The sequence below is a fragment of the Tyto alba genome, unplaced genomic scaffold (assembly GCF_018691265.1).
Source record: "Tyto alba isolate M040663 unplaced genomic scaffold, T.alba_DEE_v4.0 Super-Scaffold_8, whole genome shotgun sequence".
Taxonomy (NCBI): Eukaryota; Metazoa; Chordata; class Aves; order Strigiformes; family Tytonidae; genus Tyto; species Tyto alba.
The window spans coordinates 21,652,620-21,679,251 of NW_024881329.1; the positions used below are offsets into that span (position 1 = coordinate 21,652,620).

The window sequence follows — 26,632 nt, forward strand, 5'->3', positions numbered from 1 at the left end:
TCCGCAGGACACAGGACACGGCAGAAGCTGCTCAGAACTTTTTTTTGTTTTTTTTTTTATATATATATATATATATATAAAAAGCTGAGTTTTGGTTCTTTTTTTTTTTTTTTTTTTTCCTCTGTGGACCCATAAAATGATACAATTCCATAATATAGAAACGTGTAATAAATTAGACCCCCCGATCCTCGCCCCCACCCTCCCCCCCCCAACACAAAATAACCCCCCAAACACCCCCAAAAATAGACTCCAGCCCATGCCAGAGCCCGTCCTGAACAGTTTCCTCTTTGGTATCAAGGAGAGAGTAGCCCCGAGACCCCAACATCTCCCCCCCGAGACCCTCTGATGGGGAGGGGACGATGCCCACCTGCACCCCCCCGGGGAGAGGGTCCGGTGCCCCCAGAGCTGGGGAGGAAGAGGAGGGAGGAAGCGGAGGCCAAGGGTTGTGCAAGACTCTGGCGTGGGAGTGAATCACGGCGGCCTGCAAACCCCGCTGCTTCCCGCAGAAAGCAGGAAGGAGCCGGGGAACGCTTCCCCTTTCCCACCCGGCCCCCCCATCCCGGCACCCCCAGAAGCGGGGGGCCCAAGGAGGGTGACACCCCTCACCCCCCCAGCCCCAGCGCCTGCCCCCTGCGCTCTCTCCGTAACCAGTCGTGCCAACACCGAGAGAAACAAGTCGCTCTGTAAACTTGGGAGGGTTTTTCCTTCCTTTTTTTTTTTTGTTGCTTGTTTGTTGTGGATTTTTTTTGTTTTGTGTTTTTTTTTTTTTTTTTCTTTTGTATAAAAAAAGATACGTGGGGGGAGGGATGGGGGAAAGGGCAGGGGGGCTGTCACGGCCCCCCCCTGGCCCCCCACGCCTGCCCACGGTGGTGGCTCTGGCATGATACATTCGCGTGTGATGGGGTATTTGCACTCCGTAGAGGTGAATACTGACAGAGGAGCAGCCTGGGGGGGGGGGGGGGGGGCTGGTGGGGACAGCGTCCTTCTGTCCGTCCATCCCGGGGACAGGGAAGAGGATTTTTTTGGTTACACTGCAACAGTCCAGACTCCTCCAAACCTCAGCACCTGGGCCCACGCGGCCTCCGCTCCCCCCACGGGCCCCCTCCCCAGGAGGGGCTTGACCCCGCCCCCCCCCCCCCTCCTCCTCAGGGCATGGCAAGAGAATGGGGTGAGGGGGGGGGGGTCCCCGGCTGCACGGGAGGGGACACGATTCCCCCGCACCCCCCCCCCCCAGCCTCACACCTTGAGCATCTTGTCGGCCGCGGCACTGGGGCTGCCGGCGGTGCTGGTGTCGCTGCCCTTCTTCTTGCGCAGGGTCTCGATCCAGCCGGCGCTGGGGCGGGCGGCGAAGCTGGAGAGGGCCAGGGAGCTGAGCCGCATGTTTTTGCCGGACATGATGAGCTCCCCGAAACCCTCCTGGTGGGAGAAGGCGTAGCCGGAGCGGCGCGAGCCCGCACGCCCCACGCGCCGCATGCACCGGTGCTGGGTTTTCTGTTTCTTCCGTACCAGCTGAGTGTAGCGCACCTGGGGGACACGGCAGGGGGGACAGGGTCAGGAACCCACGGACCCCAGGGGACAGGACCCCCGGGGCCGCGCTCCCCCAGGGCCACACGCTCTCACCGTGTCCGAGAGTTCGGGTTTCAGGTCCAGCTTGAGGAAGCGAAAGGCCACGACGGGCATGATGCAGACCACGGTGGTGAGGGCGATGGTCAGCCAAACCGCGGGCTGGGCCAGCGTGTTCTGTGCATTACCTGGGAGAAGCACAAATCCAGCCAGGGCTCAGGCAGGACAGCACCCTGCTGGGGTGGGGAGGGCATCGCTCGGCCCCCCCCTGGGACTCACCCACAAAGCGGAACTGGTTGGGGAACATCTGGAAGAGGCCGTCGCTGTGCATGGTGAAGAGGATGGCAAAGTAGGCGGCCAGGCTGCCCCAGATGAAGAAGTGGTTGATGGCCGTCCAGAAGCCCGTGTCCAGCCCGATCTGGTGGAGAGGGGAAGGAGGTGGGGCAGGGCTCAGGGGACGGCTGCGACGCACCCAGCACGGCCGCAGGGCCCGTGAAGGGACCCAAACCTTCACCCTCTCTTTGTGCTACGGGGTTAGGGGGGCCGAGCAGCCGCAGGCCCCACCTGCACGCTGACGACGATGACGAGGGAGGTGGCGACGGTGACGGCGAAGGACTGGTAGTCGGCCAGCTGGGCGCCATCGTCACGGGTGGCGTCAGCGAAGACGCCGTAGGGGATGAAGAACATGAGGACGGAGGTGTAGATGCCCTGGGCGATGCAGATGAAGAACTCCCGCTTGTTGAAGAGCAGGTTCAGCTGCCCAGGCTCGTAGAGCTTGGGGTACTCCATGCTCCGCTGCTCCGGCACGTCCTGGGGGTAACGTGGCTCTCTGGGCACCTCCGTCCAGCCCCGGGGCAGGCAGAGCCTGGTCGCTGGGGCTGGGCCAGCCTTCACCATCACCCACGGGGGGATGAGGATATCCCAGCCCAGACAGCCCTTCCTCCCACGCAGAGGAGCCAGGCCAGCTCCTTGTGCACCCAGGGACCCCTCCCACCCCGTACCTGGTCAAAGACACCCATGGCGAGCACGGGCAGCGACGTGTAGACGATGTTGTACAGCGTGATGAAGTACTGGTCGTACACGGTCTGCAGGGGATGGAGCGCTCAGGGGACACGAGACCTGCCCGCCCCTTGCCCCAGCCGGCCCCCGCATCCCCGCGCCCACAGCTGCGGTGACAGCAGAGCCACCACCAGCCCCGCCGTGGGTGCCCACTCGAGGCCCCCCCCCCCGCACCCACCACACGCTGCCACGCTCCGGAAGGATCCCAGGCTGTGCCTGCTGGTGCAGGATGAGGCCCTCCGGGGAACCCCGGGCACACTTCTGAGCAGAGGGGTCCCCCAGACAAACCCTCCCCAACTCGGAGCACGGGGAGCCAGCAACACACCTGCGCCGAGAAGCCGCAGAAGAAGCCAAACCAGAAGTGGACCATGGTGAAGGCAAAGTTCTTGTAGAAGAAGTAGCAGAGGAATTTGCACATGCGCAGGTAGGACCAGCGCCCGTGCACCAGGAGCAGGCGCTGCAGGAACTTGAACTGTGAGAAGGAGTAGTCGGAGGCCAGCACCGCTTGGATGCCCTCCTGCCCGCTGATGCCCACCCCGATGTGGGCAGCTGTGGAAGGAAGAGACACGTGGAGTGATGACGGCTCTGCCAGGAGCACAGGGGACCAGGGGTGGCACCCCCTCAGCGGGACTGCGTTCCTGCGGGGCACAGAGGGGAGAGGACAAAGGGTACAAGGTGCAAGGGGGGGACCTGTCCCTCCCTGTGGCTCCCCAGACCCCGGGACTTACTCTTGATCATGCTGACATCGTTGGCCCCGTCCCCGATGGCCAGGGTCACAGCTTTCTTGTACTTCTTCACCAGCTCCACCACCTGGGCTTTCTGCAAGGGCGTGACGCGGCAGCAGATGACGGCCTTGCAGGCACAGGCCGTCTCCAGGAACTCCACCTCCATGTCAGCCTCCAGCGCGTGGGCCTGCAAGGAGAGCGGGGAGACCGTGGGGGGGCCACGGCCCGCAGCCAGGCAGGGTGCCCCATCCCACCCGGCGCTCCCAGGTCCCTACCAGGCTGTGCCCATTGATGACCAGGGCATATTCACCCGCGATGGCTTCCAGCACGGAAGTGAGCTTGGAGGAGGAGAGTTTCTCTTGATAGGAGAAACCGTTGCCCACGGAGCGTGACGCGTCCATCATCTTCTCCCGGGCTTTCCTGAGGAGAAAGAGAGGGGTCAGGGGGCCCCCCGATTCAGGGTACACCGCATCCCCCAGCTCCCCCCCATGCAACCGTGCCTCACGTCGGCGCCGCGTGCGTCCTCTGCCCAGCCCTGCCCCCCCGACCCTCACCTGAGCTCTTCTCGCACCTCCAGCACGGTGTGGCCCGTGACCACAAACACCTCCGTCATGTCGTCCGTCAGCATCTTGCAGGAGTAACCGATGTTCACAGCCGTTTCTGGGGACGGGAAACCAGGGGCTGAGCCAGAGTCCCATCGCCCCCCCCGCCCCCGGCAAGTGGGATCCAGCCCGCGCATGCTCTCATCTCCAGCGCCAGCCCAGACCCCCACCCCAGCAACGCCTCACCCTGTTTATCCCCTGTCAGCACCCAGATCTTGATGTTGGCCAGCGTCAGGATGGCGATGGTTTCGGGGACCCCCTGCTGCAGTTTGTCCTCGATGGCCGTGGCTCCGAGCAGCTGGGGGGACCCAAACAAGGAGGAGTTCAGCGGGGGCTTCCCCCCCCCCAGCAGCCTCCTGCCCTCCCAGTGCCCCCAGCGCACGTACCATCATATCGTGCTCCACCTCATCGTAGAGCCGAGCCAGGCGATCCTCACGGGCCTCGGCGGCACTGCCGGCTCGGTGCAGCCGCTCGGACCAGTCCTCGTAGTAGCTCTCCTCCAGGTCTTTGTAGGCCAGCACCAGCGTCCGCAGCCCTTCGCCAGCATATTCCTGCAAGGAGCCGGAGCTGGGTGCCCAGGCAGACCCCGACGGTGTCCCCCGGACCCTGATCAGCCTCCCAGGACAGGGCAGAGCCCCCAGGCTCCGCGCTTCTGGGCAGCTCCCTCTTCCCTTCCCAGCCCTGCCCTGCTCACGTTGAGGTGGTCGGTGGTGACGTTGGTCAGGTCCTGGTTGACGGGGTGCAGGCGTTCCAGCAGGATGGTGTCAGCACCTTTGCAGTACAGCCGGATCTTGCCCTCGGGGCTGCGGACTGCGGGGAGCAGGGGACAAGCTGCCTGGCTCAGGGGTGCAGGAGCAGGTCCCAACCCCCAGCCACGACCCCGCAACGCCTCCACAGTCACGTCACCACCTGCGTGGGGCTGACCCCCAGCGCACCACACCGAGCCCCCGTGCCCCAGCCCCACAGCCCCCGCGCCGTGCCCAGGCCCTCACCGATGACAGACATGCGCTTGCGGATGTTGTTGAAGTCCAAGATGGCCAGCAGCTGGTAGGTGATGGCTCGACCCAGCTCGTGCACCGTGATGGTCTTGGGCGTGCGGGACCGGAACACAAAGCCGAAGTTTCTGGCAGCTGTGACCAGCGCTCCCTCGTCTGGGGACTGAGCCTTGTAATACAGCTCCCCTGAGGACAGCACGGGGGGGGGGGGTCAGGGCCAGCACCACACCCCGAGCCACGCTGGGGCAGATCCTGCCCTCCGTGCCCACCTTCACTCTTCTCCTCAGACATGACGGTGTGGCAGAGTGAGAGCAGGCGGAAGAACTCGTGCACGTGGGGGTCTCCCAGCTTGACGGCTTCCAGTAGGCTGGGGTCCCAGAACTGGAACCGGGGGTCCGCCAGTGGGTTGAAGGAGAAGTCAACTGGCTCTGGCCTCTGGCAGAGGGGCAGAGATGGGGTCACCTCGCTGCGGCACGCAGCACAGCCAGGCACCCGCCCTGCGGCACCCTTACCTCTCCCAACTCCGCCTTGTGCCCCAGCACATCCTGCACGTCACCTGTGAACCGGGGCACGGAGTTAACCAGGTTAACCAGAGTTAACCAACGCTGCCGGCCCACTGGCACCCACGCCCAGGCTGGGCCACAGGGCACCCGCAGCCCCACAAGGTGACGGCTGAGCCCCCCCTCATCCCCCGGCTGCCCCAAAGGGTCTGCACCCCCCAGGCAGACCCAGCCCGGCCCCCGTGCCCTGCGCTCACCGTAGCTGTGCCCGTTCACGGAGCACTTGCTGAAGACCATGATGTTCTGGGTGAGGGTGCCGGTCTTGTCGGAGAAGATGTACTCCACCTGCCCCAGCTCCTCGTTGAGGGTGGTGGTCCGGGCCTCAGCTGGCGTCCGGCGCTTGGCACAATACATCTTCTTGTCCCAGTTGATGAAGTAGCTGTGCCCCAGACGGATCACCTCCACGCTGCGGGGAGGGGACAGCTGGGTGTCACCGCGGCAGGGCAGTGCGCTCTTGCTGAGCCGGCGACGGGCGCACACGCGCCCACCCCGGACCCCCGAGCGCCTGGGGCACCCCGGCACCCAGGGCCCCCACGCTGCTTGCCGGCTCCCACGCCCTCTCCCAAGGCCAGCCCGCACCCGCTCCTACCAACAGCCACCACCAAGCCAGGGCTGGGGACGCAGGGCCTGGCACTGAAGGGGGGCAGCCCGCAGGGCTCCCCGGGCATCTCGCACACCTACGCGCCCCGAACCCCCTCCCCAGCCCCCAGGGCAGACAGCAATGAGCTAGTGGGAGGGGTGGGGGCGACACGTTCTTACCTCAGGGGTAAGGGTGACAGAACCCATGCTGGGGAACGAAAAGAGAGAGAAATTAAAAGAGAGAGAGAAGGGGACAGTGCAGGAGCCTGGGAGCTGCAGGAGGGCAGAGCAAAAATAACCAGCATGCAGCCAGGGCGGGGAGAGATGAGCAGCCAGACAGACACAGCTGGGGGGGCCCCGAGGGACCAGTGGGGTCTCAGGTCTTGGGGTATCCCCAAGGGCAGATGTGGCCCATCACTGGGAGAGCAGCCCGCGCCCACCCCATGCACACAGCTCTGCCCGTGGGTCTCCATCCCCACCTCCCCTCCCCAGAGGGCACCCCTAATTCCTGGTGCCTGTCCCTTGCACACCCCCAGCCCAGCCCCTCGGCCCCTGCCCTACCTCACGTAGAGCGAGATGGGCACCACAGTGTTGAGGATGATGATGTAGGACCAGAAGGAGAGGAAGCCGGAGAAGAAGGCACTGTGCACCCCCTCGTCCCAGGGCAGGTAGATCTGGAAGCAGACGCCCACCTCGTGCTCCCAGATGGCGTTGCCGATGGCCAGGATCACCCCCATGCACACCAGGAACCCGAAGATCTGGGGACAGGATGGGACATCAGAGCCCCAACCGGGCCAGAGCCAGGGCTCCCCGGAACTCACCTGCCTTCCACGTACCCAGAGCACCAGCGTGTTCATCAGCCGATCGATGCTCGTCCGTTTGAACTTGGTCCGGCCGCTGTTCTGCATCAGTTTTGTGTCAGGCCCTGGGGAGGGAGAAGGGCGTCAGGGCGGGGGGTCTCTCCCCCCCGCGCAGCGCAGCGGTGGCAGCTGCCCCAGCCCACCTGCAAAGATGACGAGGCCAAAGCACCACTCGGTGTTGCGCAGGACACAGCCCCGCAGCAGCATGTTCTGGTTGCTCAGGGGATACTTGCTCTCTTTCCAGTACAGCGTCCCACCAAACTTGTCCAGCTTGTTGTTGGGGGGTTCACAGATCACCTCACCTGGGCGCAGGGGAGGGCTTGGCTGTAACGTGCCTTCTCCACTTGGCCAGCTCCATCCCAGCGCTCCCAGCACCGGCCCCAGCTCCCCAGAGATCCACTTAAAGGACCACAACACCGCGTGCATATGGCCCTGGTCTCTCCAGGGCGGACTCACGCCAGGTGAGGGAGGAGGAAACCATCGCAGAGGACCAGCTGCAAGCACTCACCATCAAACCGAGCCAGCTTGCTGGTGTCACCCAGCTCCGAGGTGACGGGGATGGCCTGCCGCACCTTCATGTTGGTCTCTCTGCGGGCAAGGAGGGACCGTGCGCGGGGTTTAGCGACGGCCTGGCAGGGAGGGCCTTCACAGATGCTCCCCGATTTCAGGCTCCGGGCAGCTCCTGCCCTGGCCACAGCTCGTTCTCACTCCTACCTCTTGCCTTCCCTCGCCAGCCGAGGCGAGCAGGGGTTACCTACCCGTCCAGCTCCGCGGTCTCTATGTAGCACAACCCATGGGGTTCGCTGCTGGAGAGGAGGAGGAGGTCAGCCTGTAGGGAGAGACACACAAAGTGTTGTGCTGACACTGGGGCTCCCCTACGCCTTCCCCAGAGAAGCTCCTGGCCCTCAGACACTGAAGGCTGGCAGGATCTCTGGAGCCGTGTGTCCTTATCGCAGGGTGCTGCTGGCACCCTGGCCTGGATACCATCGCCTAAAGTGCCCACACCACCCAAAATCCTGAGCTCAAACACGATTTCAAACACTACAACCGAAAATGCAGCTTCCAGGCTGGAAAAGTCCGTGACGTCTCCACCCCAGGAGGTGATGGAGGAGCACAAAAGCAGAGCGGGCGCAGCCCCACGCCGTGCTCCTGTCCCTGTGTGCTACCCAGCTGGGACCGTGCTCATCTCGGGGCCACACTCACCGCCACGAACTGGTTGTTCTCCAATTTGATGATGTCTCCGACACGGACATTCATCCACTGCTCCTGCCGGAGGCTGCAGAGGGACGGTGGAGCGGAGTTAGGCAGGATCTGATAGCATTGCCTCTCCCCCCACCCCACCGTGCTCTGCTCCTCCCTGCAGCCCTGTGCCACGTCCCGCAGGGCCCCGTGTCCCCTCCCCACGACACTCACACTCCGCTGATCAGCACCTGAGACTGCCGGTTGTTCACCTGGTTGTCGCTTTTATGGCGGAACTGGGGACGGAGGGGAAGAGACAGCAGCGTCAGCCCCTCTGGGGACGGGGTCCTGCGTCCCTCCCCCTGCAAATGCCACGGCCGTGGGCACCGCACACCCTCGCCCCGGTCACAGCCCCCCTGCCCAGCCCCAAAGTCCCCACGCCCAGGCAGCAGCAGGCAGCCAGCCCAGGTAAAGGGGTGCGTGGGGGGCCACTCACATAGTCGTCGGTGGCATCTTTGACAGCTGTGATGGTTAAGACAAGAACCAAAGGCACGATGGTGGTGAACCAGGAGAGGGAAGAGATCTGGGGGATCAGCTGGGGACAGAGAGCGGGAGTTAGAGGGGATCAGGCCAGCCCCAGACCCACGCTACCCCTGCTCAGGGGTGCCAAACCCATCGCTTCCCAGGGGCGGGATGTGCCCTGGGCCCTCCCGGCTGCCCCAGAGTGTGTGGGGGGGCCCCATCTGCTTCCTCAACCCTCCCAGCACTCACCTGCAGGATGAGGAGGAAGAGGAAATAGGTGTTGGCCACTTCCTGGAACTGCTCGAAGAGGTTGACGGGCAGGAAGGTGACAATGTTGTACTTGGAGGTCTTGATGCAGTTGCTCTGGGGATGGATGGGGCGAGAAGGGGGTTCACAAGTTGCCAAGGCCCCATGACCCCCCCAGCGTCGCTCTGGGGGCAGGGCTGCAGCTCCCCGTAGCCCTAATTCGGGAACCCTGGACGACAGCCTGGACCCCCCACTCCTGCCCCTGCTCTAACTTCGCGACAGCTTCCTTGAGAAGCGGATTCCTCCACCTCGGTCGCCAGCCGGGACCCAGGGACCGGCCTCCTTCGGCAGCAGCACCCGGAGCATCCGGCTGGCAGCACCCAGCCCCCCCCAAGGGTCACCCCAACCCAGACCCCCTGCTCCCCATAGCGAGGCCAAGGCAGGGCCTGTTCTGGAGCAGCCAGAAATAACCTCCAGCGTGGAGGGGGGAGGCCAAGGTGAGCGGTGCCCCTCCCCCAGCGGCTCGTTAATTAGCCAGACACAGAACCCCATCAGGGGACCGGGCAGGGGTGCAGGCAGCGCTGGGGGGTTTTGGGCCCCAGCAGAGGATGGAGGGGCTGCATAACCCCCAGTCAGACCGCACCGTGCCCCCCTCCAGCAGGCTGCCCCGGCCCCAGAGCTCCGTTGGCGTTAATGGCTTGTCAGCACAATTTTCTCAGGGACAAACATCTATTTTTAGCTGTAACCCCCCACCCCCCTTCCCCTCCACTGACCCAGAGGGTGACGCAGGCCCCAGCCCCCCAAACCTGCCCGAGCCGTGGGACAAGGCCCCAGGGGAGGGGGCTCAGCCTCCCCACTCACCGCGTACTGGAACTTCTCGTTGTACTCCCGCGCGTTGGCTCGCACCCGCCTCTCCTCCTCTGCAACACAGTGCACCCCATCAGCCTCACACCCCTGCACCCCCAGGCCCCTCCTCTGCACCCCCAGACCCCCCCACTCTGCAACCTGCCAGCCCTACTCCCTTGCACCCCAAAAGACCCCTCGGGCAAGCCCGGGAGCCCCAGACCCCCAGGGGAACAGGGAAGCCCCCCAGCTGTGTCATGTGGCCCTGTGCTCCCCCCATGCCAGGACCCGTACCCCTGCACCCCCAGCCCTCTTCTGCACCCCCAGACCACCAGCCCCCACATCCCCAGACCCCCAAGCCCTGCATTCTTAGACCCCCAGCCTTACTCATCTACACCCCCAGAGCCCCAGCGCTGCACCCTAGACCCCCAGCCCTCCTCTTCTGCACCCCCAGACCCCTGGCCCTGCACCCTCAGATCCGCAGCCTTACTTCTCTGCACCCCCAGCCCTGGATAGCTGCCCCCCCGCCCAGACCCCTCCAGCCCTGCACCCCCAGTCCCCCAGCCTTCTCTGTACCCCCCCAGCCCTGTCCCCCAGCCCTGCACCCCCAGACCCCCAGCCTTCTCTGCACCCCAGCCCGCTCCAGCCTTGCTTCTCTGCACCCCTAGACCCCACAGCCCTGCACCCCCAGCTTTGTTTCTCTGCACCCCCAGCCCTGGATAGCTGCCCCCCCAGACCCCTCCAGCTCTGTACCCCCAGATGACCCCCAGCCTTACTGCTCTGCACCCCCAGGCCCCCAGCCCTGCACCCCCAGACCTCCAGCTTTGCTTCTCTGCACCCCCACACTCCTCCAGCCCTGCATTCCCAGCCTCAGTTCTCTGCACCCCAGCCCCCCCCCCCCCCCCCCCCCCCCCCCAGTCCTGTACCCCCAGACCCCCAACTTTGCTTCTGTGCACCCCCAGCCCTGGACAGCTGCCCCCCCCAGACCCCCAGCCCTGCACCCCCAGACCCCCAGCCTTACTTCTCTGCCCCCCCCGGCCCCGCACGCACCCGCCCCGCCGGGGGCGCGGACCCGCGGCCACTTCTCGGGCATCTCCCGGGGCACCGTCACGGCTGCGGGCCCGCGGCGAGCCCCGGCGGCTCCATCCCGCGCTGCCGCCGCCGGTGCCCCGGCTCGGGCCCTCCCGCCCCGCCCCGCCGCGTTGCCGGGGCAACGGCCGCACCGGGGCCCACCGGGGCCTACCGGGGCCTACCGGAGCCCCGCCCCGCCCCGCCCCGCTCCGCTCACCTGGGGCCCGGCGGGCCGCGCACCGCTCCATGGCCCGCGGCCCCGCAGCCCATGGGGAGCGGGCGGCCGGGGCCGGTGCCCGGTGCCCGGTGCCGGGGCCGCTGCGGCCCCGCTGCCGCTGCCGCGCTGCCGCCGCCGCCTCAGCGCCCCATGGCCGCGGCGGCGCCGGTCGGCGGCGGAAGTGATGGGGGGGGGGGGGACGGACGGACGGGGCGGCGGCGGGGGGGGTTCCCGGGGAGCGGCGGGGGTGGGTGCGGAGTGACAACCCCGGGAGGTGCAGGGGCAGCGGCGGGGGGGGGGGGACGGGACAGGACATGGGGACACCCCCCCCCCCTCGGCAGCACATCCCCCCCAGGTCCCCCCAAAGCCAGGCCGGATCTGCCCCCCCCCCCCCTCCTTGAGCTGCCACCCCCCGCATCCAGACACAAGACACCCCATGTCCTCAAGGCTCTTTTAATGTTGTAATGGGGACTTTGGGGAGACACCCCCCCCCCCCCCCCAACCCCCAAGCCACCGAGTCTGGGTGGCGGAGGGGTCCCCAGCGTCACTTCTTCTGGGGCGGCAGCATCCCCCCGGTGTCCTTCTCCCGGGGCGACATGGCGATGTCCGGGGGGACGGTGGCGTTGACGAGGACCAGAGAGCTCTGCGTGGCGGGGGGGTCACCCTCCTCGCCCGGGTGGTGGAAAGCCACGAGGAGCTGGTAAAGGGCCGAGCCCACCGCGGCCCCCAGCAGCGGTGCCGCCACCGGCACCCACCACCACCCATTGCCCCTGCTGGGGACGGGGCACGGTGGGCAGGGGGGTCACCCCTGCCACCCCCCCACCTCGCCCCCTTTCCCCCTACCCACCTGAAGACCTCCGCGCCCCAACCCGCCACGTAGGTGAAGAGCCGGGGCCCGAAATCCCGTGCGGGGTTGATGGGGCAGCCGCAGTTGGAGCCCATGGAGATCTCGATGGAGAACACCAGCAGGGCCACGGCCACCGGCTCCAAGCCCTTGGGGACACCCTTGTTGCGGGTGTCCAGGATGGCAAGGATGCCCAGGATCAGCAGCGCCGTGCCCATCACCTGCGGGGCCAGCACCGCAGCTCAGCACCGCAGGGACCGGCACCGCCGGAGGGGGTCAGGGGGGAGCCGACACCGGCACCCACCTGGTCCAAGAAGCCGTTGGAGAGGGAGAGGTAGTCAGCGGGGTAGGTGGCAAAGATGGAGGCGGTTTCCCGGGGGCCGGAGGTGGCGAGGGTCCCGTTGCTGTAGTGCTGGATGGCGTCTGCGGAGCAAAGGCAGAGCCCGGCTCTGAGCCCAGCCACCCCAGCACAGCCCGTGGTCTTCCTCACTGGGCTCCCCCCCCTGTACCGTAGTAGAGGGCGTAGACGGCTCCGGCGGCGATGAAAGCTCCCGAGGTCTGCACGGCCACGAAAATGGGAAACTTCCACCAAGGAAGCTGCTCCAGCAGGCACATGGCGAGGGAGAACGCCGGATTCAGGTGGGCCCCTGCAAGAGAGCGGGGAGAGGGGCTGGGGGTCCTGGGGGGCGTGGAGCTGGGGGTCGACAGGAGCTGGAATCCCCTCCCCAGCCTCACCGGAGACTCCCCCCGCCGTGTAGATGGCCACCATGACGGCCAGGGCACCTGCCAGGTTGGCGGTGAGGATGTTCCCCTTTGTCCCGGAGCTGGTGACCATCTGTGCCGAGCCACTCAGGGTGATCAGCTGGAGAAGAGGGACACGGCTTCACCACGGCCCCCCTAACCCCTCACTGAGCCCCCCCCCCCCGCTCCCCAAGCCGCACCACAGCCGCTGGTGGGCTCAGTGAGGCGAGGGCTGCCCTGGTGCCTCTGCCCACGCCATCTCCACGGCTTTTGCTCCCCCATCTCCTGGGCTCCAGCTTTGGGCGCTGGACAAGGTCAGGCAGGGAGGTGGTTACTGGTCCTGCTTGTGGTTTTGACAGCACAGTAAACAAATTATCGGCAATTAAGTAATCATCTTCCCTGGGGAGATGGCAGGGAAGGGATGCTGCCAGCACAGCCGTGGTGTCAGCGTTTGCCATTGCGGGATGCAGCCTGTCTGAGCGCGGCTCCAGAGCCCCAACCTTTGCCTGCTCCGGGGCAGGGAGGTGTCAAGGCAGACGCGCTCCCTTGGGATCTCATCACGTCCCCACACTGCTGGAGCAGGGTCCAAGCCAGGGGCTGGGCAGTGCCGAGTCACTCGGTGAGTGTGGAGAAGCCCCGAACCCTGCCCTGAGGAGCCCTGCCACCCTTGGCACCCGCCACCACCCCCCGGCCCACCCGCGTGCCCCACTCACGATGAGCACGAAGACGGCCAGCAGCTCAGCCAGGCACTCCCGCGCCAGCTGGTTCTGGACACGGAGCAGAGCCTGGGCCCTTTTTAAAAAGGAAGAAGCGCCCATGGGGCCGGCTGGTCACGGGCAGCAGCGGCAGCAGCGTTGGTGTCTCCGTCCCGGTGCGATTTTATGAGCCCCGGGGCTGGGGTGGGTGATAACACGCAGACTTTAAACCAACCAGGGCCACATCGCAGGGAGACGCCTGGCAGGGACCAGAGTCCCACGTGGGGCCAGGGACGGCAGCGCCTTGAGATGACGGAGTCCCCTGGTAGGACCAGACCCGGTGGGAAGCCCTGAGAGGCCACGGGGAACCAAAACCTCGCTCAGGTGAGCTGGCACAAGCGTTTCCCCTCTGGGGAACCCCCCCTTTTTCCCTGCCAGATCCCTGCCCAAGCCACAGCTGCAGGCAGCGCTAATGAAGAGGCCTTGGAAAGGCTCCCAGGATGGGCCCTCGAGGGAGGTGTTTGCGCAGCGCCGGGCAGGCGGGGAAATGGGAGAGGGAGGTGGGCAGGGAGCCAGGGCAGAGGAGCCCAGCATCTGCCTGCACCCGTGGGGCAGCCCCCAGGAGCCACGCGGGCCCCTGCCTCCAAACAGAAAGAGCCTGGCAAGTCACTGTTAGCATAAATAGATTTTATTGCTCTGCACACACGCACGCGCGCTCAGCCCCCACGGCTCCCCCGAAGGTGGGGAGCCCCCAGCCTGGGCGCCAGCTCCCAGCAGGATCTGACCCATCTGCAACAAAAACAGGCAGTGAGAAGAGGCTGCTGCCCACTGCCCGCCCTGGGTGGAGCTGGCACCCATCCCCACAGCCCCAGGGTCCCCCCGCACCCATTGCACATACAGGGTGCTCAGCTGGGGTTGGAGGGGGGAGGTCCACAGCTACCAGCTGGAGAACCAGCGTCGGAAGAAGCTGCCCAGCGTGGACGAGGGGTCGCTCAGGTTGGGAGCACGGAGCTCGTCTGGCTGCGGCCACGTGCCCGCGAACTGCGCCAGCTCCCCTGGGAGAGCGGGGACGGGTCACTCAGAGGAGACCCCGGCCCGCTCCCCTCGCCCCTCCTCAGCGCCCCACTCACGGTCGTCCATGTTGACCACCTCTTCCCGGTAGTCCTTGCTCTGCCCGTCCTCCTTGGTGGTGGTGATGAAGGCTTGGTCTCCCCTCCGGCGCGTCACCGTCGTTTCTCGGCGGCCCTGGCTATCCTGCACGGTCCGGCGTTCCTCCACCGCCTGCGCAGAGCACCGAGCCCTGAGAGACGTCGCCACCCCCGGGCTCTGCTCCTCGCAGGGTCACCCACTACTGTACCCCCCAGGGGACACTCACCCCATCCGGGAGAGTCACTTTGGTGACCGAGACGCTCTGGAAATAAGAGCGGGACTTGGGCTCCTCGGGTCTCAGGATGGTCCCCAGCCCCGCCGAGGAGACCTGGGAGTCCAGATCTGTGGGGGGGAGATGGGGGACGGTGGGGACGCGCCCCGACGGCTGTGGGAGCACGGGGAGGGTGGGGGGAACGGGGAAGGCAGAGGCCTCGTGGCCTCGCTCCCACCTTGGTCTTCCTTGAGGCCAGGAGGAGCCGGGCGAGCGTCTTCCAGCTGCAAAATAAAGCCCCGCGCCGGTGATGGGGAAGCAAAGCGTGACACCGCGCCGGGACGGCTGCGGCAGGCGAGCCCGCGCGGGGCAGAGCCCTCACCCACCCCCGGGAAGGGTCTCCAGGGCCAGGCCGGGTCACTGCGGTGCTCGGGACCCTCCGGGGATGCGCTGGAAGCGGAACCATCCGGCTGCTTCAGCATAGAATCCCGCAGCGGCCGCCCCGCGCCGGGCTCGCTGGGGCCGGGCTGGGGGGGCTCTGGGGTGGAAAAAGCAGGGGGAGTCGGGTCAGGTTGGGTGACCCCAGGGGCTACCCCCAAAGCCCCGCTCAGCCCCGGCCCGGGGCAGCCCCTTCCCGTCCCCACCGATGGGGTGCGGAGCCCCGGGCCAGGCCCCCCCGAAGACCCCCAGGAGCTCGCCCACGTCCCGGAACAGCCCCTCGAAGGCGCCGCGGGAGCCGCCGGGGCTGAAGCCGAAGCCGAAGGCGAAGTCCGGGGGGGGCTGCGCCAGAGACGGGCCGTCATCTTCCTCCTCCTCCTCCTCCTCGTCCCACGCCGTGCCGCCGAAGAGCGGGTCCCGGGGCCTGGGGGATCGCGGCGCTGAGACACCGGGGCCCGGAGCAACCGAGGGCCGCTCCGGGTCAGGACCCGCGGGGCAAGAGGGGAAACCGGAGGGGGAACGGGAGCGGGCGCCGAGTCGGGGGGTGGCCGAGGTGCCGGTACCTGCAGCGCCCCGGGAACCCGAAGAAGCCGCGAAACGCGTCGTAAAAATTCATCGCGCTGCAGCCGCCGCCGGCGGGCCCGGGAGGAGCTGCCGTAAAGCGGCGGCGCCGCGCAGCGCCGCAAAGCGCCGCCGGGTGTCGTGAGGCGCCGCGGCCCGGAGGGACCGGGATCCGCCGGGCACCCGGTAACCACCGGGGGTTCCCCCCTCGAAGAGCCCGAAGCGGTGCGGCCGTGCTGGGAGGGGGCCGCACAGCCCCCGGAGGGGACTGGGGGGCTCCGGGCTTCATCCTGCACCGCCCAGGGGTCCTGCAGGCGGGCCCCCCAAGCTCTGTTTTGGGGGGGGGGGGGGCTTAAGCCAGCTCCAGCTCCGTGTGTCCCCCCCATACTGAGAGAGGGGCTCCCCCAAACCCCAGCCCCTCAACTCACGGCTCAGCTCCCCTCGGACAGCACAGGGGCTGGGCACCCACAGCTTCCTGTCACCCCACTAACGGGGACAGTCCCCTCCCTAGGGTTGGGGACCCCCCTCTGGGACCCCCAGTCCCACCCCGAGGCCCTGATGGTGACAAAGAGGGGGTGCACCCGTAGCACCAGAGCAGGGGGGCAACTGGGACCACACAGGCAGAGAAACGGGGGTCCCTGGCCCAGGGAAGGGACAGGGAAAAGGATGGTAATGATGTCCTTGTGTTGGGATCCTGGGAGCCAGCGCCACAAAAAAAAAAAAAATCCCGTAAAAAATCCAGAAAAGGGCGGGGGGGAAAAAAGAGCCAAAAAAATCTGGGGACGGGTGGGGGGGAAACCACCCCACCACCACCCTCACCCAGGGCCTCCCGTACCCTGCACCGAAAATACGGAACCAGGCTGAGAAGGTAGGTATTAAAAAATACACACGTCACTTTGTGATCTTTATTCTCTTTAGTAAATCACCCGCAGCGGGGCTTCAGTTGAAGTGACCAGTTTGAACTGAAAAATACAAGATTTGGACTGCATAGAAAAAAAATAAATGACAAAAAAAAAAAAACCAAACCAAAACAAAACCAAAAGCAGAAGATACTTACAGCGTGCAAGGAGGGGGCAGGACCTGCACTCGGGGCCTGGGGGGGGAGGGAGGGGACGCAGATGGAGAACGTAAAATAAGGGGGGGGTGCCCTCCAGGGCGGTGGCAGAGAGCAGTGGAGGGTGGGCGAGGAAAAGAGAGAACTACAGGACGGCGTGGGGTTTTTGTTTTTATATACAAGACACATTTATCCATTAAATTTAGAACACGGTACAAAAAAACACTTCAACTAATTAATCTTACAATGCTGTTCATATCAATTACTGTTCTTATTCCTAATAATAAGGGGGTTTGCTGTAGGCGACTCGCAGCTTCCACTCCTTTGGATCCGAGAGGTTCTGGGGCAGCAGGAGGTGGGGGGAGAGGGGAGAAAGGAGTAAAAACCAAAAAAGGCCCCTACGGCAAACGGTTCAGAATCTGAATGCAGAGAGAGAGAGAGAGAGAGAGAGAGAAAGAGAAAAAAAAAAAAAAAAAAAAAGAAAAAGAAAAAAATACAAATTCTATATTACATACAACAGGAAAGGTGGCTGAAGACGGACAACGCAGAGCTGCCCGCCGGCCTGCCCTGCCCGGGGGCTGCGGGGCCCGGGCGCTGCCCCGCGGCAGGACGCTCTCCTCCCCAGGATCCTTCGGCGTTGGGTTCGTTGGGATTCTCTTCTGGAAGCAAGTGGTGGGCGAGGGCCGCCCCGGGCTCAGTTGGCGCCCCAGCTGTAGCTGTTGTAGGCAGACTTGTTGGCCTGGGATTTCTGGGGGATGGAGCTGCCTTGGCTGCGCTGCCCGGAGCCGCTCTGCGGGAAGGAGGGGGGGGGGGGGGGGCGAGAAGGAGAAGCAGGCGGTTATCGGAGGGGATGGGGGGGTGCCGCTGCCTCCGGGGTCCCAACCCCTGGCGTGCCTCAGGCGGCTCTGCCGCGGACGCTGCGGGCTACGGCTCCTCGGAATCACTGACCCGCCTCAGCCCAGCGCAAGCTCCCTGGGGCCAGGGCACGGGCCACCTCCTGCACCGAGCAGCCGGCCGGTGGCCCAGCAGCCACAGGACCCTCCCTCGGCTCAGCACCTTCCTCCAGAGCAGCACCGTGCCAGGACCCCGCAGCTCTGCCGTGCGGCGGTGGGGGGGGGGAAAGGGTGGGGAAAGGGGTCGAGCAGGGGGGTGTGTGTCTGTGCCCGCGGGTGTGTGTGTGTGCACATACTGACTGAGGGTCTCTCTCCTCGCCTGGCGGGGCCACGGGTGGGGAGAAGGAAGGGGCTACGTGAGCCTGGGGGGCCTTAGGGGCGGGGGGAGACCCCAGGGCAAGTGCAATGCATTATCAGAGAGGTTCATTACCTGGTCTTCCTGCTGGCGTTGGCAGCACAGTATCATCTGCAAATATGGAAGCTGTTGCAGTACCAGGATATGTAAAAATAAAGGGACAAACTATGACAATAGAAATCCACGGTTAGACCTGAAAGCTACGGCAGGGTCGTGGCTGTGGCGAGTAACCCCTTCGCTGCTGGCCTGCGGAGCCGCCACTCCGAGGAAGGGGGAGGTCGGGGCGTACCAGGCATGTCTGCGTGAAGGGGCACTACCCGACCGTACCTGGTACAGCCCGGCAGCAAGGGGGCTGGGCCGAGGACCCCCCAAAGCGGAGCGCACCCCGGGCCTTCCTCACCTCATCCTCTTATCAGCCCTGTGTGTATGTGCAGGTGTGAAGCATGTGCGTGTCACCGCGTGTCCACGTGTGTCCGCCGCAGGGCGTGAGGGAGGGAGGGAGAAGGGGGGGGGCCAGGGGGGTAGCGAGAGCCCTAAGGAGATACCCCAGCAAGGGCCGGGGGGCCGGGGGGGGCATTGCTTACCTGCCCGTCCTGCTGCAGGTGGTGGTGGAGGATCTGCGAGTGGGGCTGCTGATGCGGGGTCAGGATGTGCATGAAAGGGGTGGGGGGGTACGCCGCCGCCGTCGCAGGGTTGATGGGGCCGCCGCTGCCCAGCGCTGAAGGCAGGTTGAAGGAGGCTGCCGGGGTTCCAGTGTGAAATCCCTGCTTCTCGAAGGATTGCTGAGGAGGAGACACCGACGGCGGAGGAGTAAGGGCTGGGAGCTGGGCAGCGTGCCCCCTTCCCAGCTCCGCAAGTCACGGGCCTGGGAGTCAGTGGGTGGTGCAGAGAACAGGCAGAGTCTCTGCCTATGGCTCTTCCTGGGCTTGGAATTGCTCTAAGCTGGGAAAGGCCGAGCATTTCCCTCCTCCCTGGCTGGCTGCTCCAAGGGGAAGAGACATCATTACCCAGGGAGGCCATCTCAGAGCTGGGCTTCCACTTCCCAAAGTGGCACCTTCCTGGAACACACTACAGACACTAACCTGAGTTTTGGAGTAGACAGAGCCCGAGATGTCCGGCACTCCTGTATTACTGGATGTCACAGATACACCTGGGGAGGAGGAGGAAAGGCAAATGAGCATTAGGCAGCAGCCACTGGTTCAGCAAGAGCTACTGCTGCTAACGCCAGCATCAGGTCATGGAGCTCTGGTGACCCAGCAGCCAGGTGAGGTTTGGAGACAGACGTGATCTAGGGAGCAGGGTCTTGGCAAGGCCAAGCTGTAAAGCACCTGTACGAGTGCAAGTTTTTTAGCTCTGGACACAAGCAGTTTCTGAATACCTCCAGGAACAAATTTAGGGGCCTGCTGCCACCCAGAGAAATGCACATTCTTGAAGAGCCCAGAAAATAGCAACTCAGAGAAGAGCTGGGAGGATGCAGACGACATACAAGGAAACAAACTCCCAGCATGACATGGCAGCAAGAACAGCCCAAGAGCTCCCTGGATGTAAAACAGGCAATTGCATGTAAAGGCAACTCGACTGTGGGCTGGGCTGGTTGGTGCAATGACGGGCAACACTGGCACACAGCCCACATTTGATGCTGGCTGTTTCTAAAAGGTGGTGGCACAGAGGAAAAAGCCTCAGCAATCATTTAAGGCCTGGAAAAAGTGTTGAAATAGAAGAGGTTTGAAAGACTTGGCACCAGGTGACCTGGTACACAGCCAAAGTATCTTTGCAAAGAGAAAACAGTGTCTTGAAGAGCTCTAATGTAGTGAAAAAAGGCACAACAGGAATTTAAAGGCTGGAAGAGGGACCCAAATGCAGGCCCTCTAAGTCAGCCAGACATTATCCAGTGAAAGTCAGTGCTGAGTCAAGTGGCAGGTTTGTGACCTTCTTGCGTCTTTGAACCAAGAAGGACACTTCTTTAGAAAGCAGACATCTGCCAAACACAGGAGTCAAACAAGTTCCCAGGCTCAAATCTGGAATAATTATTGTTCTGTTGATCACATACAGGCAGTACGCAAAAAAAAAAACCACACCAACACCCACAAACAACAAAACCAAACCACCCAAACCCCAAACAACTCAGCAGCTTAAGCTTCTCTGATGCAAGTCCAAGGCCCCAGCCACTCAACTGCTTGGCACAGAGGAAGGCAGGAATGCCCTGTGCTCCTCAAACCTTCTCTAGACCTGGAGGCAGCCCAAGCCTGGGCCTTTCCAAGGAGAATCAAATGACCTGAGAGTTGCACCATGCCCATTTTCCTCCCTTACTGCTGGGGGCAGCGAGACAAAAGTCCCCTTACACAGCCTGTGAGAGTGTGGACAAGCCCTGCCACTGTCAGTAACCGCTGCTGAGAAAGATGCTCTGTTGGGTCTCTTACCAGTGCTGTATCCATGGGAGCCATAGCCACTGGGCTGCTGAAAAGGGGTTGCTGATGCGTTGACGCTGACATTCACACCGTGCTGCTTGGAAGAGGTAGGAGCAACCTACGGAAAGAAGAGGAGCAGAGTGAGGAGAGGCTTTGCTGCGTTGCCCGAATCCCACAGCCTGTCTCTGGGCAACTCACAGGGAACACGGCGGGCCCGTATTGGAAGGTGCTGGGGAGCCCTGGTACCCCTGTGTAGTACGGCAGACTGGTGTAACTGTAGCCAGGAGGCAGCGCTGGGTTCAGGAACGTCTGCTGCGTGGTGTGGTGAGTCTGGGTCTGGCTCTGCTGAGGCTGGGCCAAAGTCGTTGCAGGAGCAGGGGAAGAGGCATCACCTCGGCCAAATTTTGTTAAGTCACCTGGAATAGAGGAGATGAAAAGGGACTGAAGAACAGACGTGTCAAATCCTGGCCCATTCTAGCTCAGCCCAAAGCTGACCCAGCCTTTTGATCAAAAGGTGACTTGAATCAACATCCCCCCTCCCCCTACAGCTACTAAGGACTGCAGCTCTCCCAAGCCCTCAGACCCTTGCATGCTGATAAGGCTAAGCTGTTAATTGCTCTCCTCATTCCTGAGAGGATGACTTCAGAGGGGAAAGGAAACCCACAGCAGCTAAATTACATGTCAGCCTACAATCTGGTGCTGGATAAACCCGCTACTGCCTGCGCAGCAACAGAGCCCAGATGCTAGAACTCTCCCAAAGCCCCCTCCATGCATCAGCAGCAGGCCTCAACAACTCGATTCCCTCCAGAGGCAGAGCAGAGGCCAGGGCAGCAGCCTGGGGGCCCTGTCCTACCAGCAAACAGCTCCTCTTTGAAGAAGAGAGTCAAATATCTTCCAGCTGAGGATGTGTGAATGGCCCCTTTTTACAGCAGGGCTCACACCTCCCTCTCTCTGGCTGGCGGCACCAAATCAAATGCTGCTGCAGAGGCCCAGGAGCCCGAAGAGAACGCTCAGAAATATCCCTCTCTTCCCAGTCGGGGCACTGAGGGCTTAGCTGCAGGGCTCGGGGAAGCTCCCGTTGCTGCTCTTCATGAGCACCTGCTTGGCTCTTCCACGCAAACACTCTCTCTATTCAGAGCTCGCACAGTAAGGCAGTGAATTTCTCAGTGCTGCCTCAGCTCACAAGCGAGTCCAGGATAGCCACAAACATTAATTACCACTGATGTTAACTTGGCAAATTATGCATGCAGCAGTGCCGCACTCTGAGCTTGGGATTTCAAGCCTCAGTGTGCCAGGCAAAAGCACTTCCGCACAAACAAGCTCCTGCTGAAGCAGGGGAGAAGTGGTGCTGGAAAAAAAGCGATCCACAAAGTGCAGCAATTCCTAAAGCACATGAAAGCTCAGCACAACTGCTGCCCACTGCGAATCAGCAGTGTGAATAAACACACCTAACAAGGTCAATGAGAGATAAGCCACTCACTGGGCATTTGGTTTGAATTTGACAGGTCCTAAATGCCCCGTTTTCTTTCTCCATGAGACTGCCACATAGATAGAAAAACTCACTTAATTTCTCAAGATTTTGTGCTTCTTTGTATTTTTACTCTTGGGTGCTTGAGAAGCACTGCTTAGCCCCTGCCTCACCATGACCTAAAAAGCAGTTTTACACATCTCAGATTCTTTCAGCCCTTCCTCACTCCCTTTCCAGCAGCAGCATCAACTCCTGCTTGTCCACATCTTTCTGGTGACATGCCTTGGCACCACCAGATGATCAAAGGAAAGACACAAATTTAGCTGTTGAGAAACATGCTCAGACTAAAGGCAGTGCAGGGGACTGATGCAGACACAGCTCCAGTGGACAGCAGCACAGGGAACCAGTAAGCAGCAGCAGAAACACCTGATGGGTATGCAGTCAGAGCAGCTTTTTTCCCTACCAGAGTACGGATTGCTGCTCAGGCTACCATCTCTTCCAGTCAGCGGGGTGGTGGGTGTAGGGAATGGGATGCTGTAGTAATCCTGAAGGATAAAAACAAAAAGGAGAAGTGTTATGAGCTCTGTCCAAAGATGTAAAGCAGTGTATTTTAGAAAAAAGGAATTTCTGGACTGCAGCCACGAGATATGTTGGAGTATTGCAGTTCAATCAGCCACACCGAGGCTGATCACAGCCTGCAGCAAACCCCAGGTTTTTGTAGCATGCACCATCCCCCTCGTCTGGCTATTAGAAGAACCAGATAAGGTCTACTGGTATGCAGACCTTACGCTGCCTGGACTTTCTCCTCTGCTTCACGAGGGGCATGTTGTATCGCTAAATAAAACCCATTCTCATAAAAGTATTTAGTCACTGCCCCTTTCAAGGATCAGAAGTATCTACAACAGCTCATCACACCACTGCTGGGCAGAACAGCTCTACCTGCTGCAGCCCTCCTGTTCTTCAGCCCTACCATCAATCAATACCACTGTCTGAATAACTGGTGCTCCTAACTCGCCAAGCACAAAGAAGCAACTGATTAACTCCTCACGACTGCCATGGAGAGGCACATCCACTGAGCACCCTGTTTTGCCAGCTCTTCGGGACTACCTCTCACAGCCTGACCTGTCTGTACGCCCAAAGCACACAGCTCCAGCGAGCCGACAGACCAGTGGCAGTGGTGTGTCCACACCAGTCTTCAGTACTCACCAATGGAAATCTCGTCTGGAGCATTTGCAAGTCATCATATCCATACACCTGTGGCTAGAAAAAGAGCAGGAGATGACGTTAAGGACACTGACTAGGTAAAGATACCTATTTTTAGATTAAATATTTAGAAAAATGTGAGAGAAAGCCAGCAGCAGATGATCAGAGGCTACACAATTACTTAAGGGACAGGCAGCCAGCATTCACTACTGCAAGACTGACGCTGCCAAAAGCATTTTTACAAGCTATTCAAACGAAGAGTGAGCACCAACGTCTAGCACCACTGCTCCAGACCACACAAGCACTCAACAGTTTTCCTCTAGAAATTATTTCAACATCGATGTCTGTCCTCACCTTCAGAAAAGGGCTGTGACACACCCCTAGACTTTGTGGCAGTCACTACCCTTGTTCTGACCGTGTGGCCTCTGTCATACCATGATGCTAATCCAGCTTCACAATTTCATGAGCCATGCTCTGACCAAAGGCTGTTAACTCCCCAAAGGTTGGGGAGGCTGTAGAGAACGGGCAAACAGAACCTGCTCTGGAGTGACCAGAATTGCAGACGTTTACCCCTGGAGGCACAAGGATTTCCTCTGCTACTGTTTTATGGAAAACAGCATATCCAAACTCTTCCCACCCAAGGCAATCCTGCTGGGCTGATGTTACAGTTTTTGGTTTCTCTGCTACACTACACCTGCTCCTGCTAGCTGAAGACATTGCTAGGAGGGATCTAGTGGTATGACAGGACTGCAAAAAGCCAGTTGTCCCACTCACCGGATAGGCATGTAGCAGCCCTGGAGCCATGATGTATGGATTAGGCAACAACGGTGGGACTCCAGGAGGGAGATTGGGAGGGGCTTTTCCTAAAAAAAAAGGAGAGAAAGGAAAAGTTCCACAGTGAAGCAAGCAGCAGAAGCTGTCTTTCTTAGCCTCCACACCCTCCTCCTGTTTAGGAGCACCCAGGAAAGTACCTGATGTTGTTGCAACGGAGCTGCGAGTGGAGGCCGTCACCGTGGAGTTACTACTGAGGCTGAGGCCCAGGCTGCTGACGCTGCTGAGACTGGATGAAACGCTTACGACCGGCGGGGCAGCTGACACTGTGCTGGAGGAGGTGGAGAAAGTGCTAGCAGAAGAATGGAGGCTTGCTTCACTCTCCACACTTGTGTGCTAGGGAAGGAAGGAAAGAGAGTTAGGGGACCAGGCTGATGTAACTGAGCGCAGAAATATTGCGGGATGCTGTCTATGCAAAATATTGCGCGTCTCTGCACCGGGTCATTCCCGAGAGCCTGCAATGAACTCAGCTGCTGCAGGCTACAAAGAACCTGCTTTGCACCTGGCTTAAGTCCAAAGTCCTGAAAGCAGCCAACCTCTAATGCTTCCAAGCTTCTCGTGCGGCTGTGTCCCAGCATGTCTGTCTGCTGGGGGAGGCAGGGCTCAAGACCGCATTTGCAGCAGGGAGATTTATTCTGCTGCAAAGCCAACACCCAGGGACTCTGTACTGCAGGAGCTCCAGCAGTATATACATTTGAGCAGTGACACTCCATCAGCTACCAGTTTGCTCTGACACCCAGTTGCAATTTCGCAGCACTTTCAAGAGCTGCTACAGGCTCCAAAGAAGCTGCTGCTATGTCTGAAACAGGCAGGGCATCAAAAGCCAAGCTAGAGGTGCACAGACAGTTCTGATATAGCTCTCTGTTCTCCCTCCACACAACATCTAACCTCCAGCAGGACAACCATCAGCCTGGCAGCTATTGCCACAACTGCAAACTCCGCCGGCCACTGACTCACACCAGCAAACCTCTCCAAGCCAGGCAGGAGTGGGGGTGACAGTCCCAGAGCACACTTAGACTCACCAGAAGAGTTGACGTTGACGTTCGCCCAGAGGACGTGGATGAGGACAGACTGTTCTGCTGGGTGGGTAGCGTGCTGCGGAAGGAGGAACAAAAGGTTGTCAAGTCAAGGTTCAAGAGTCACCCTTGGGAATACCAGGCCAGATCCCATTACCCATCTGCTCAGATGGGATGAGTCATTTCAGTCTTCCTCACTGCATGAGACAGGCTTTTATGTCTACTATAGATCCTTGCTTCTGCTTCTCTAGAAAACCATCCCCCTACACTTGCTCACCTGCTGAGCTGGGTGGTGGTCGTACTGGGGATTTCCTCACTGTGGCTCAGGCTGCTCAGAGCTGTTGAGTGCTGGCTGGCTGTCGTCAGCAAGGATGATGCAGACACCCCATCATTGAGAGGCGTGATACTGGGAGCAGAGGGGGAATCAGATTTCACTGCGGGGCCTGTAGCACCTGTGAATGAAAGCTTTGGGTTAGGGGCAGCTACTAGCAGCTCCTGGAGAGCAATTCGGTGGTGAGAATCAGCAGGGACATCTGGGGCTTCCCTCACTGCTGCCAACCAGTTACACACTTATGACAACGTGATTGTGTTCTACATCTCACTTTACCCCAACACCAACATTGGCTCCGCAAAGAGCTTCAAGACCTACAGATAAGGTGCCTTTCACAAACAAATCGGAGTAAATTATTGTCATCAGGGAGTGACTCATCAAGGATCTCACAGATTCATCAGCAGAAAGCTGAACATTTCAAGGCAAGCAAATAAACTCAGTGGCAGCAATTAAGTCTACCAGGAAAAGGTCTGTCTTGCAATTAGCACAGATAAAGACTTTTCATTCAAAGCATACAAGCAGTACAAGAGACTCCAGACACCCAGCACACTGGCAGACTCTTACCTTCAACGGCCTGTGTGGTTTGTAATGGCGTGGGTTGTACAGAACTGAAACCATTCTGAGGAAGAAGACAAAAAGAATACTGGGCATTGCAGCTGCTCGTTTCCAGAGGCAGATCTAGCATCAGTCCCCTCCCACATTCCCTCCTCAGTTGTGGAAAAGGCGTGCTACCAACACAGATCACCAGAGTGCGTCAAGGTCAGTCCCAAGTTCAACTAGCCCAGTGCCAGCAGGACCCCCAGGCACACGCTGGAGAAAGCAGTGTAAGACATTTCACTGCTGCTGGTAGCTGAGACTGGCTCAACATCCTCAACCCAGGTTCAATAGCCCAAATAGATGCCACTGAACTTGTGTGCAGCATGCGAGAATCGAATCCTTAAGACAAAAATAAATCCTTAGCCTGAATGCCACTCTGCAGCAGGGTAATTATGCGTGACACGACACACAGCCTGCAGTCAACTTAACCGCTGTTAACCCCACTGGCCCAGCCCCAGGTAAGTAACATAACTAAGGGCTCTGGTAGCAGCCAGAACAAAGCTCTCACAAGAGTCCAGAAGCCACGTGGTGAGGCTGGAGGATCACAGAAACACTTGGTAAACCACTTAGCTTTCCCACAAGACTGTGCTTCACATGCTATGCTTACTCAGTGCTATTTTCCTACCTTGGCCTGGGTCAGATCTTTCTGGGGCGAGGAGGAGATTGAATTTGGGTATCGCCTCGTCTGGGTGGATCTCTGTTCATACAGTGGTCCCTGAGCACTGTTCTGGGAGGTAAATGTTGCTGTCTGTATTGTGCCGCTCTGGTAACCAGACTCTTGGCTTTGATTGGACGAAATTGTGGATGAAGATTCAC

At 61.3% G+C, this 26,632-nt stretch overlaps 4 protein-coding genes and 1 non-coding gene across 26 annotated transcripts in view; all 5 read right to left on the reverse strand.

The window, feature by feature from the left end:
* Window positions 1–766: 766 nt before the first annotated feature.
* Window positions 767–11,161, reverse strand: ATP8B2 (ATPase phospholipid transporting 8B2). 4 transcript variants are annotated; one of them, XM_042784948.1, is made up of 27 exons: window positions 11,022–11,161; window positions 9,752–9,810; window positions 8,894–9,007; window positions 8,619–8,717; window positions 8,357–8,418; window positions 8,147–8,219; window positions 7,702–7,772; window positions 7,452–7,531; window positions 7,087–7,245; window positions 6,920–7,008; window positions 6,645–6,841; window positions 5,702–5,910; window positions 5,457–5,500; window positions 5,214–5,379; window positions 4,942–5,130; window positions 4,644–4,759; window positions 4,336–4,500; window positions 4,136–4,247; window positions 3,902–4,007; window positions 3,623–3,767; window positions 3,351–3,534; window positions 2,948–3,171; window positions 2,565–2,648; window positions 2,128–2,373; window positions 1,843–1,981; window positions 1,621–1,751; window positions 767–1,524 (listed from the first exon to the last, which is right to left on the reverse strand). In XM_042784948.1, exons 1-27 carry the CDS (start codon window positions 11,050–11,052, stop codon window positions 1,237–1,239), a joined length of 3,582 nt encoding a protein of 1,193 aa, XP_042640882.1. In that variant the 5' UTR covers window positions 11,053–11,161; the 3' UTR covers window positions 767–1,236. The 4 variants fall into 4 exon arrangements, with proteins under 4 accessions (XP_042640882.1, XP_042640884.1, XP_042640883.1 ...); XM_042784950.1 differs by lacking the exon at window positions 11,022–11,161 and adding an exon at window positions 10,784–10,886 and having other exon boundaries at window positions 7,177–7,245; XM_042784949.1 differs by lacking the exon at window positions 11,022–11,161 and adding an exon at window positions 10,784–10,886 and having other exon boundaries at window positions 2,565–2,633.
* Window positions 11,162–11,481: 320 nt separating this feature from the next.
* Window positions 11,482–13,584, reverse strand: AQP10 (aquaporin 10). Its single transcript, XM_032988166.2, has 6 exons — window positions 13,320–13,584; window positions 12,601–12,727; window positions 12,375–12,512; window positions 12,170–12,288; window positions 11,869–12,086; window positions 11,482–11,794 (listed from the first exon to the last, which is right to left on the reverse strand). Exons 1-6 carry the CDS (start codon window positions 13,422–13,424, stop codon window positions 11,566–11,568), a joined length of 936 nt encoding a protein of 311 aa, XP_032844057.2. The 5' UTR covers window positions 13,425–13,584; the 3' UTR covers window positions 11,482–11,565.
* Window positions 13,585–13,973: 389 nt separating this feature from the next.
* Window positions 13,974–15,768, reverse strand: HAX1 (HCLS1 associated protein X-1). The gene is made up of 8 exons (XM_042785073.1): window positions 15,663–15,768; window positions 15,306–15,523; window positions 15,048–15,199; window positions 14,900–14,945; window positions 14,677–14,792; window positions 14,432–14,582; window positions 14,200–14,356; window positions 13,974–14,090 (listed from the first exon to the last, which is right to left on the reverse strand). The coding sequence occupies exons 1-7, from the start codon at window positions 15,713–15,715 to the stop codon at window positions 14,238–14,240; spliced, it is 855 nt and encodes a 284-aa protein (XP_042641007.1). The 5' UTR covers window positions 15,716–15,768; the 3' UTR covers window positions 13,974–14,090; window positions 14,200–14,237.
* Window positions 15,769–16,551: 783 nt separating this feature from the next.
* UBAP2L (ubiquitin associated protein 2 like) overlaps window positions 16,552–26,632 on the reverse strand; it is a 31,582-nt gene continuing 21,501 nt past the window's right edge. For 6 of the 19 annotated variants that reach the window (XM_042784969.1, XM_042784960.1, XM_042784965.1 and 3 more), the window contains 14 exons: window positions 26,442–26,631; window positions 25,784–25,838; window positions 25,166–25,340; window positions 24,895–24,967; window positions 24,013–24,208; window positions 23,816–23,904; window positions 23,045–23,098; window positions 22,302–22,383; window positions 20,569–20,786; window positions 20,383–20,488; window positions 19,045–19,112; window positions 18,547–18,744; window positions 18,038–18,100; window positions 16,552–17,504 (listed from right to left, as the gene is read on the reverse strand). In XM_042784969.1, coding sequence (XP_042640903.1) covers window positions 17,409–17,504; window positions 18,038–18,100; window positions 18,547–18,744; window positions 19,045–19,112; window positions 20,383–20,488; window positions 20,569–20,786; window positions 22,302–22,383; window positions 23,045–23,098; window positions 23,816–23,904; window positions 24,013–24,208; window positions 24,895–24,967; window positions 25,166–25,340; window positions 25,784–25,838; window positions 26,442–26,631 — 1,663 coding nt within the window. In that variant the 3' untranslated portion in view covers window positions 16,552–17,408. The remainder of the gene's footprint in view (window positions 17,505–18,037; window positions 18,101–18,546; window positions 18,745–19,044; window positions 19,113–20,382; window positions 20,489–20,568; window positions 20,787–22,301; window positions 22,384–23,044; window positions 23,099–23,815; window positions 23,905–24,012; window positions 24,209–24,894; window positions 24,968–25,165; window positions 25,341–25,783; window positions 25,839–26,441; window position 26,632) is intronic. The other 13 variants (XM_042784971.1, XM_042784963.1, XM_042784962.1 and 10 more) reach the window with 5 other exon arrangements.
* LOC116960525 lies at window positions 22,484–22,619 on the reverse strand. Its single transcript, XR_004406437.2, has one exon. It is a non-coding gene; the product is annotated as a small nucleolar RNA SNORA58 (small nucleolar RNA).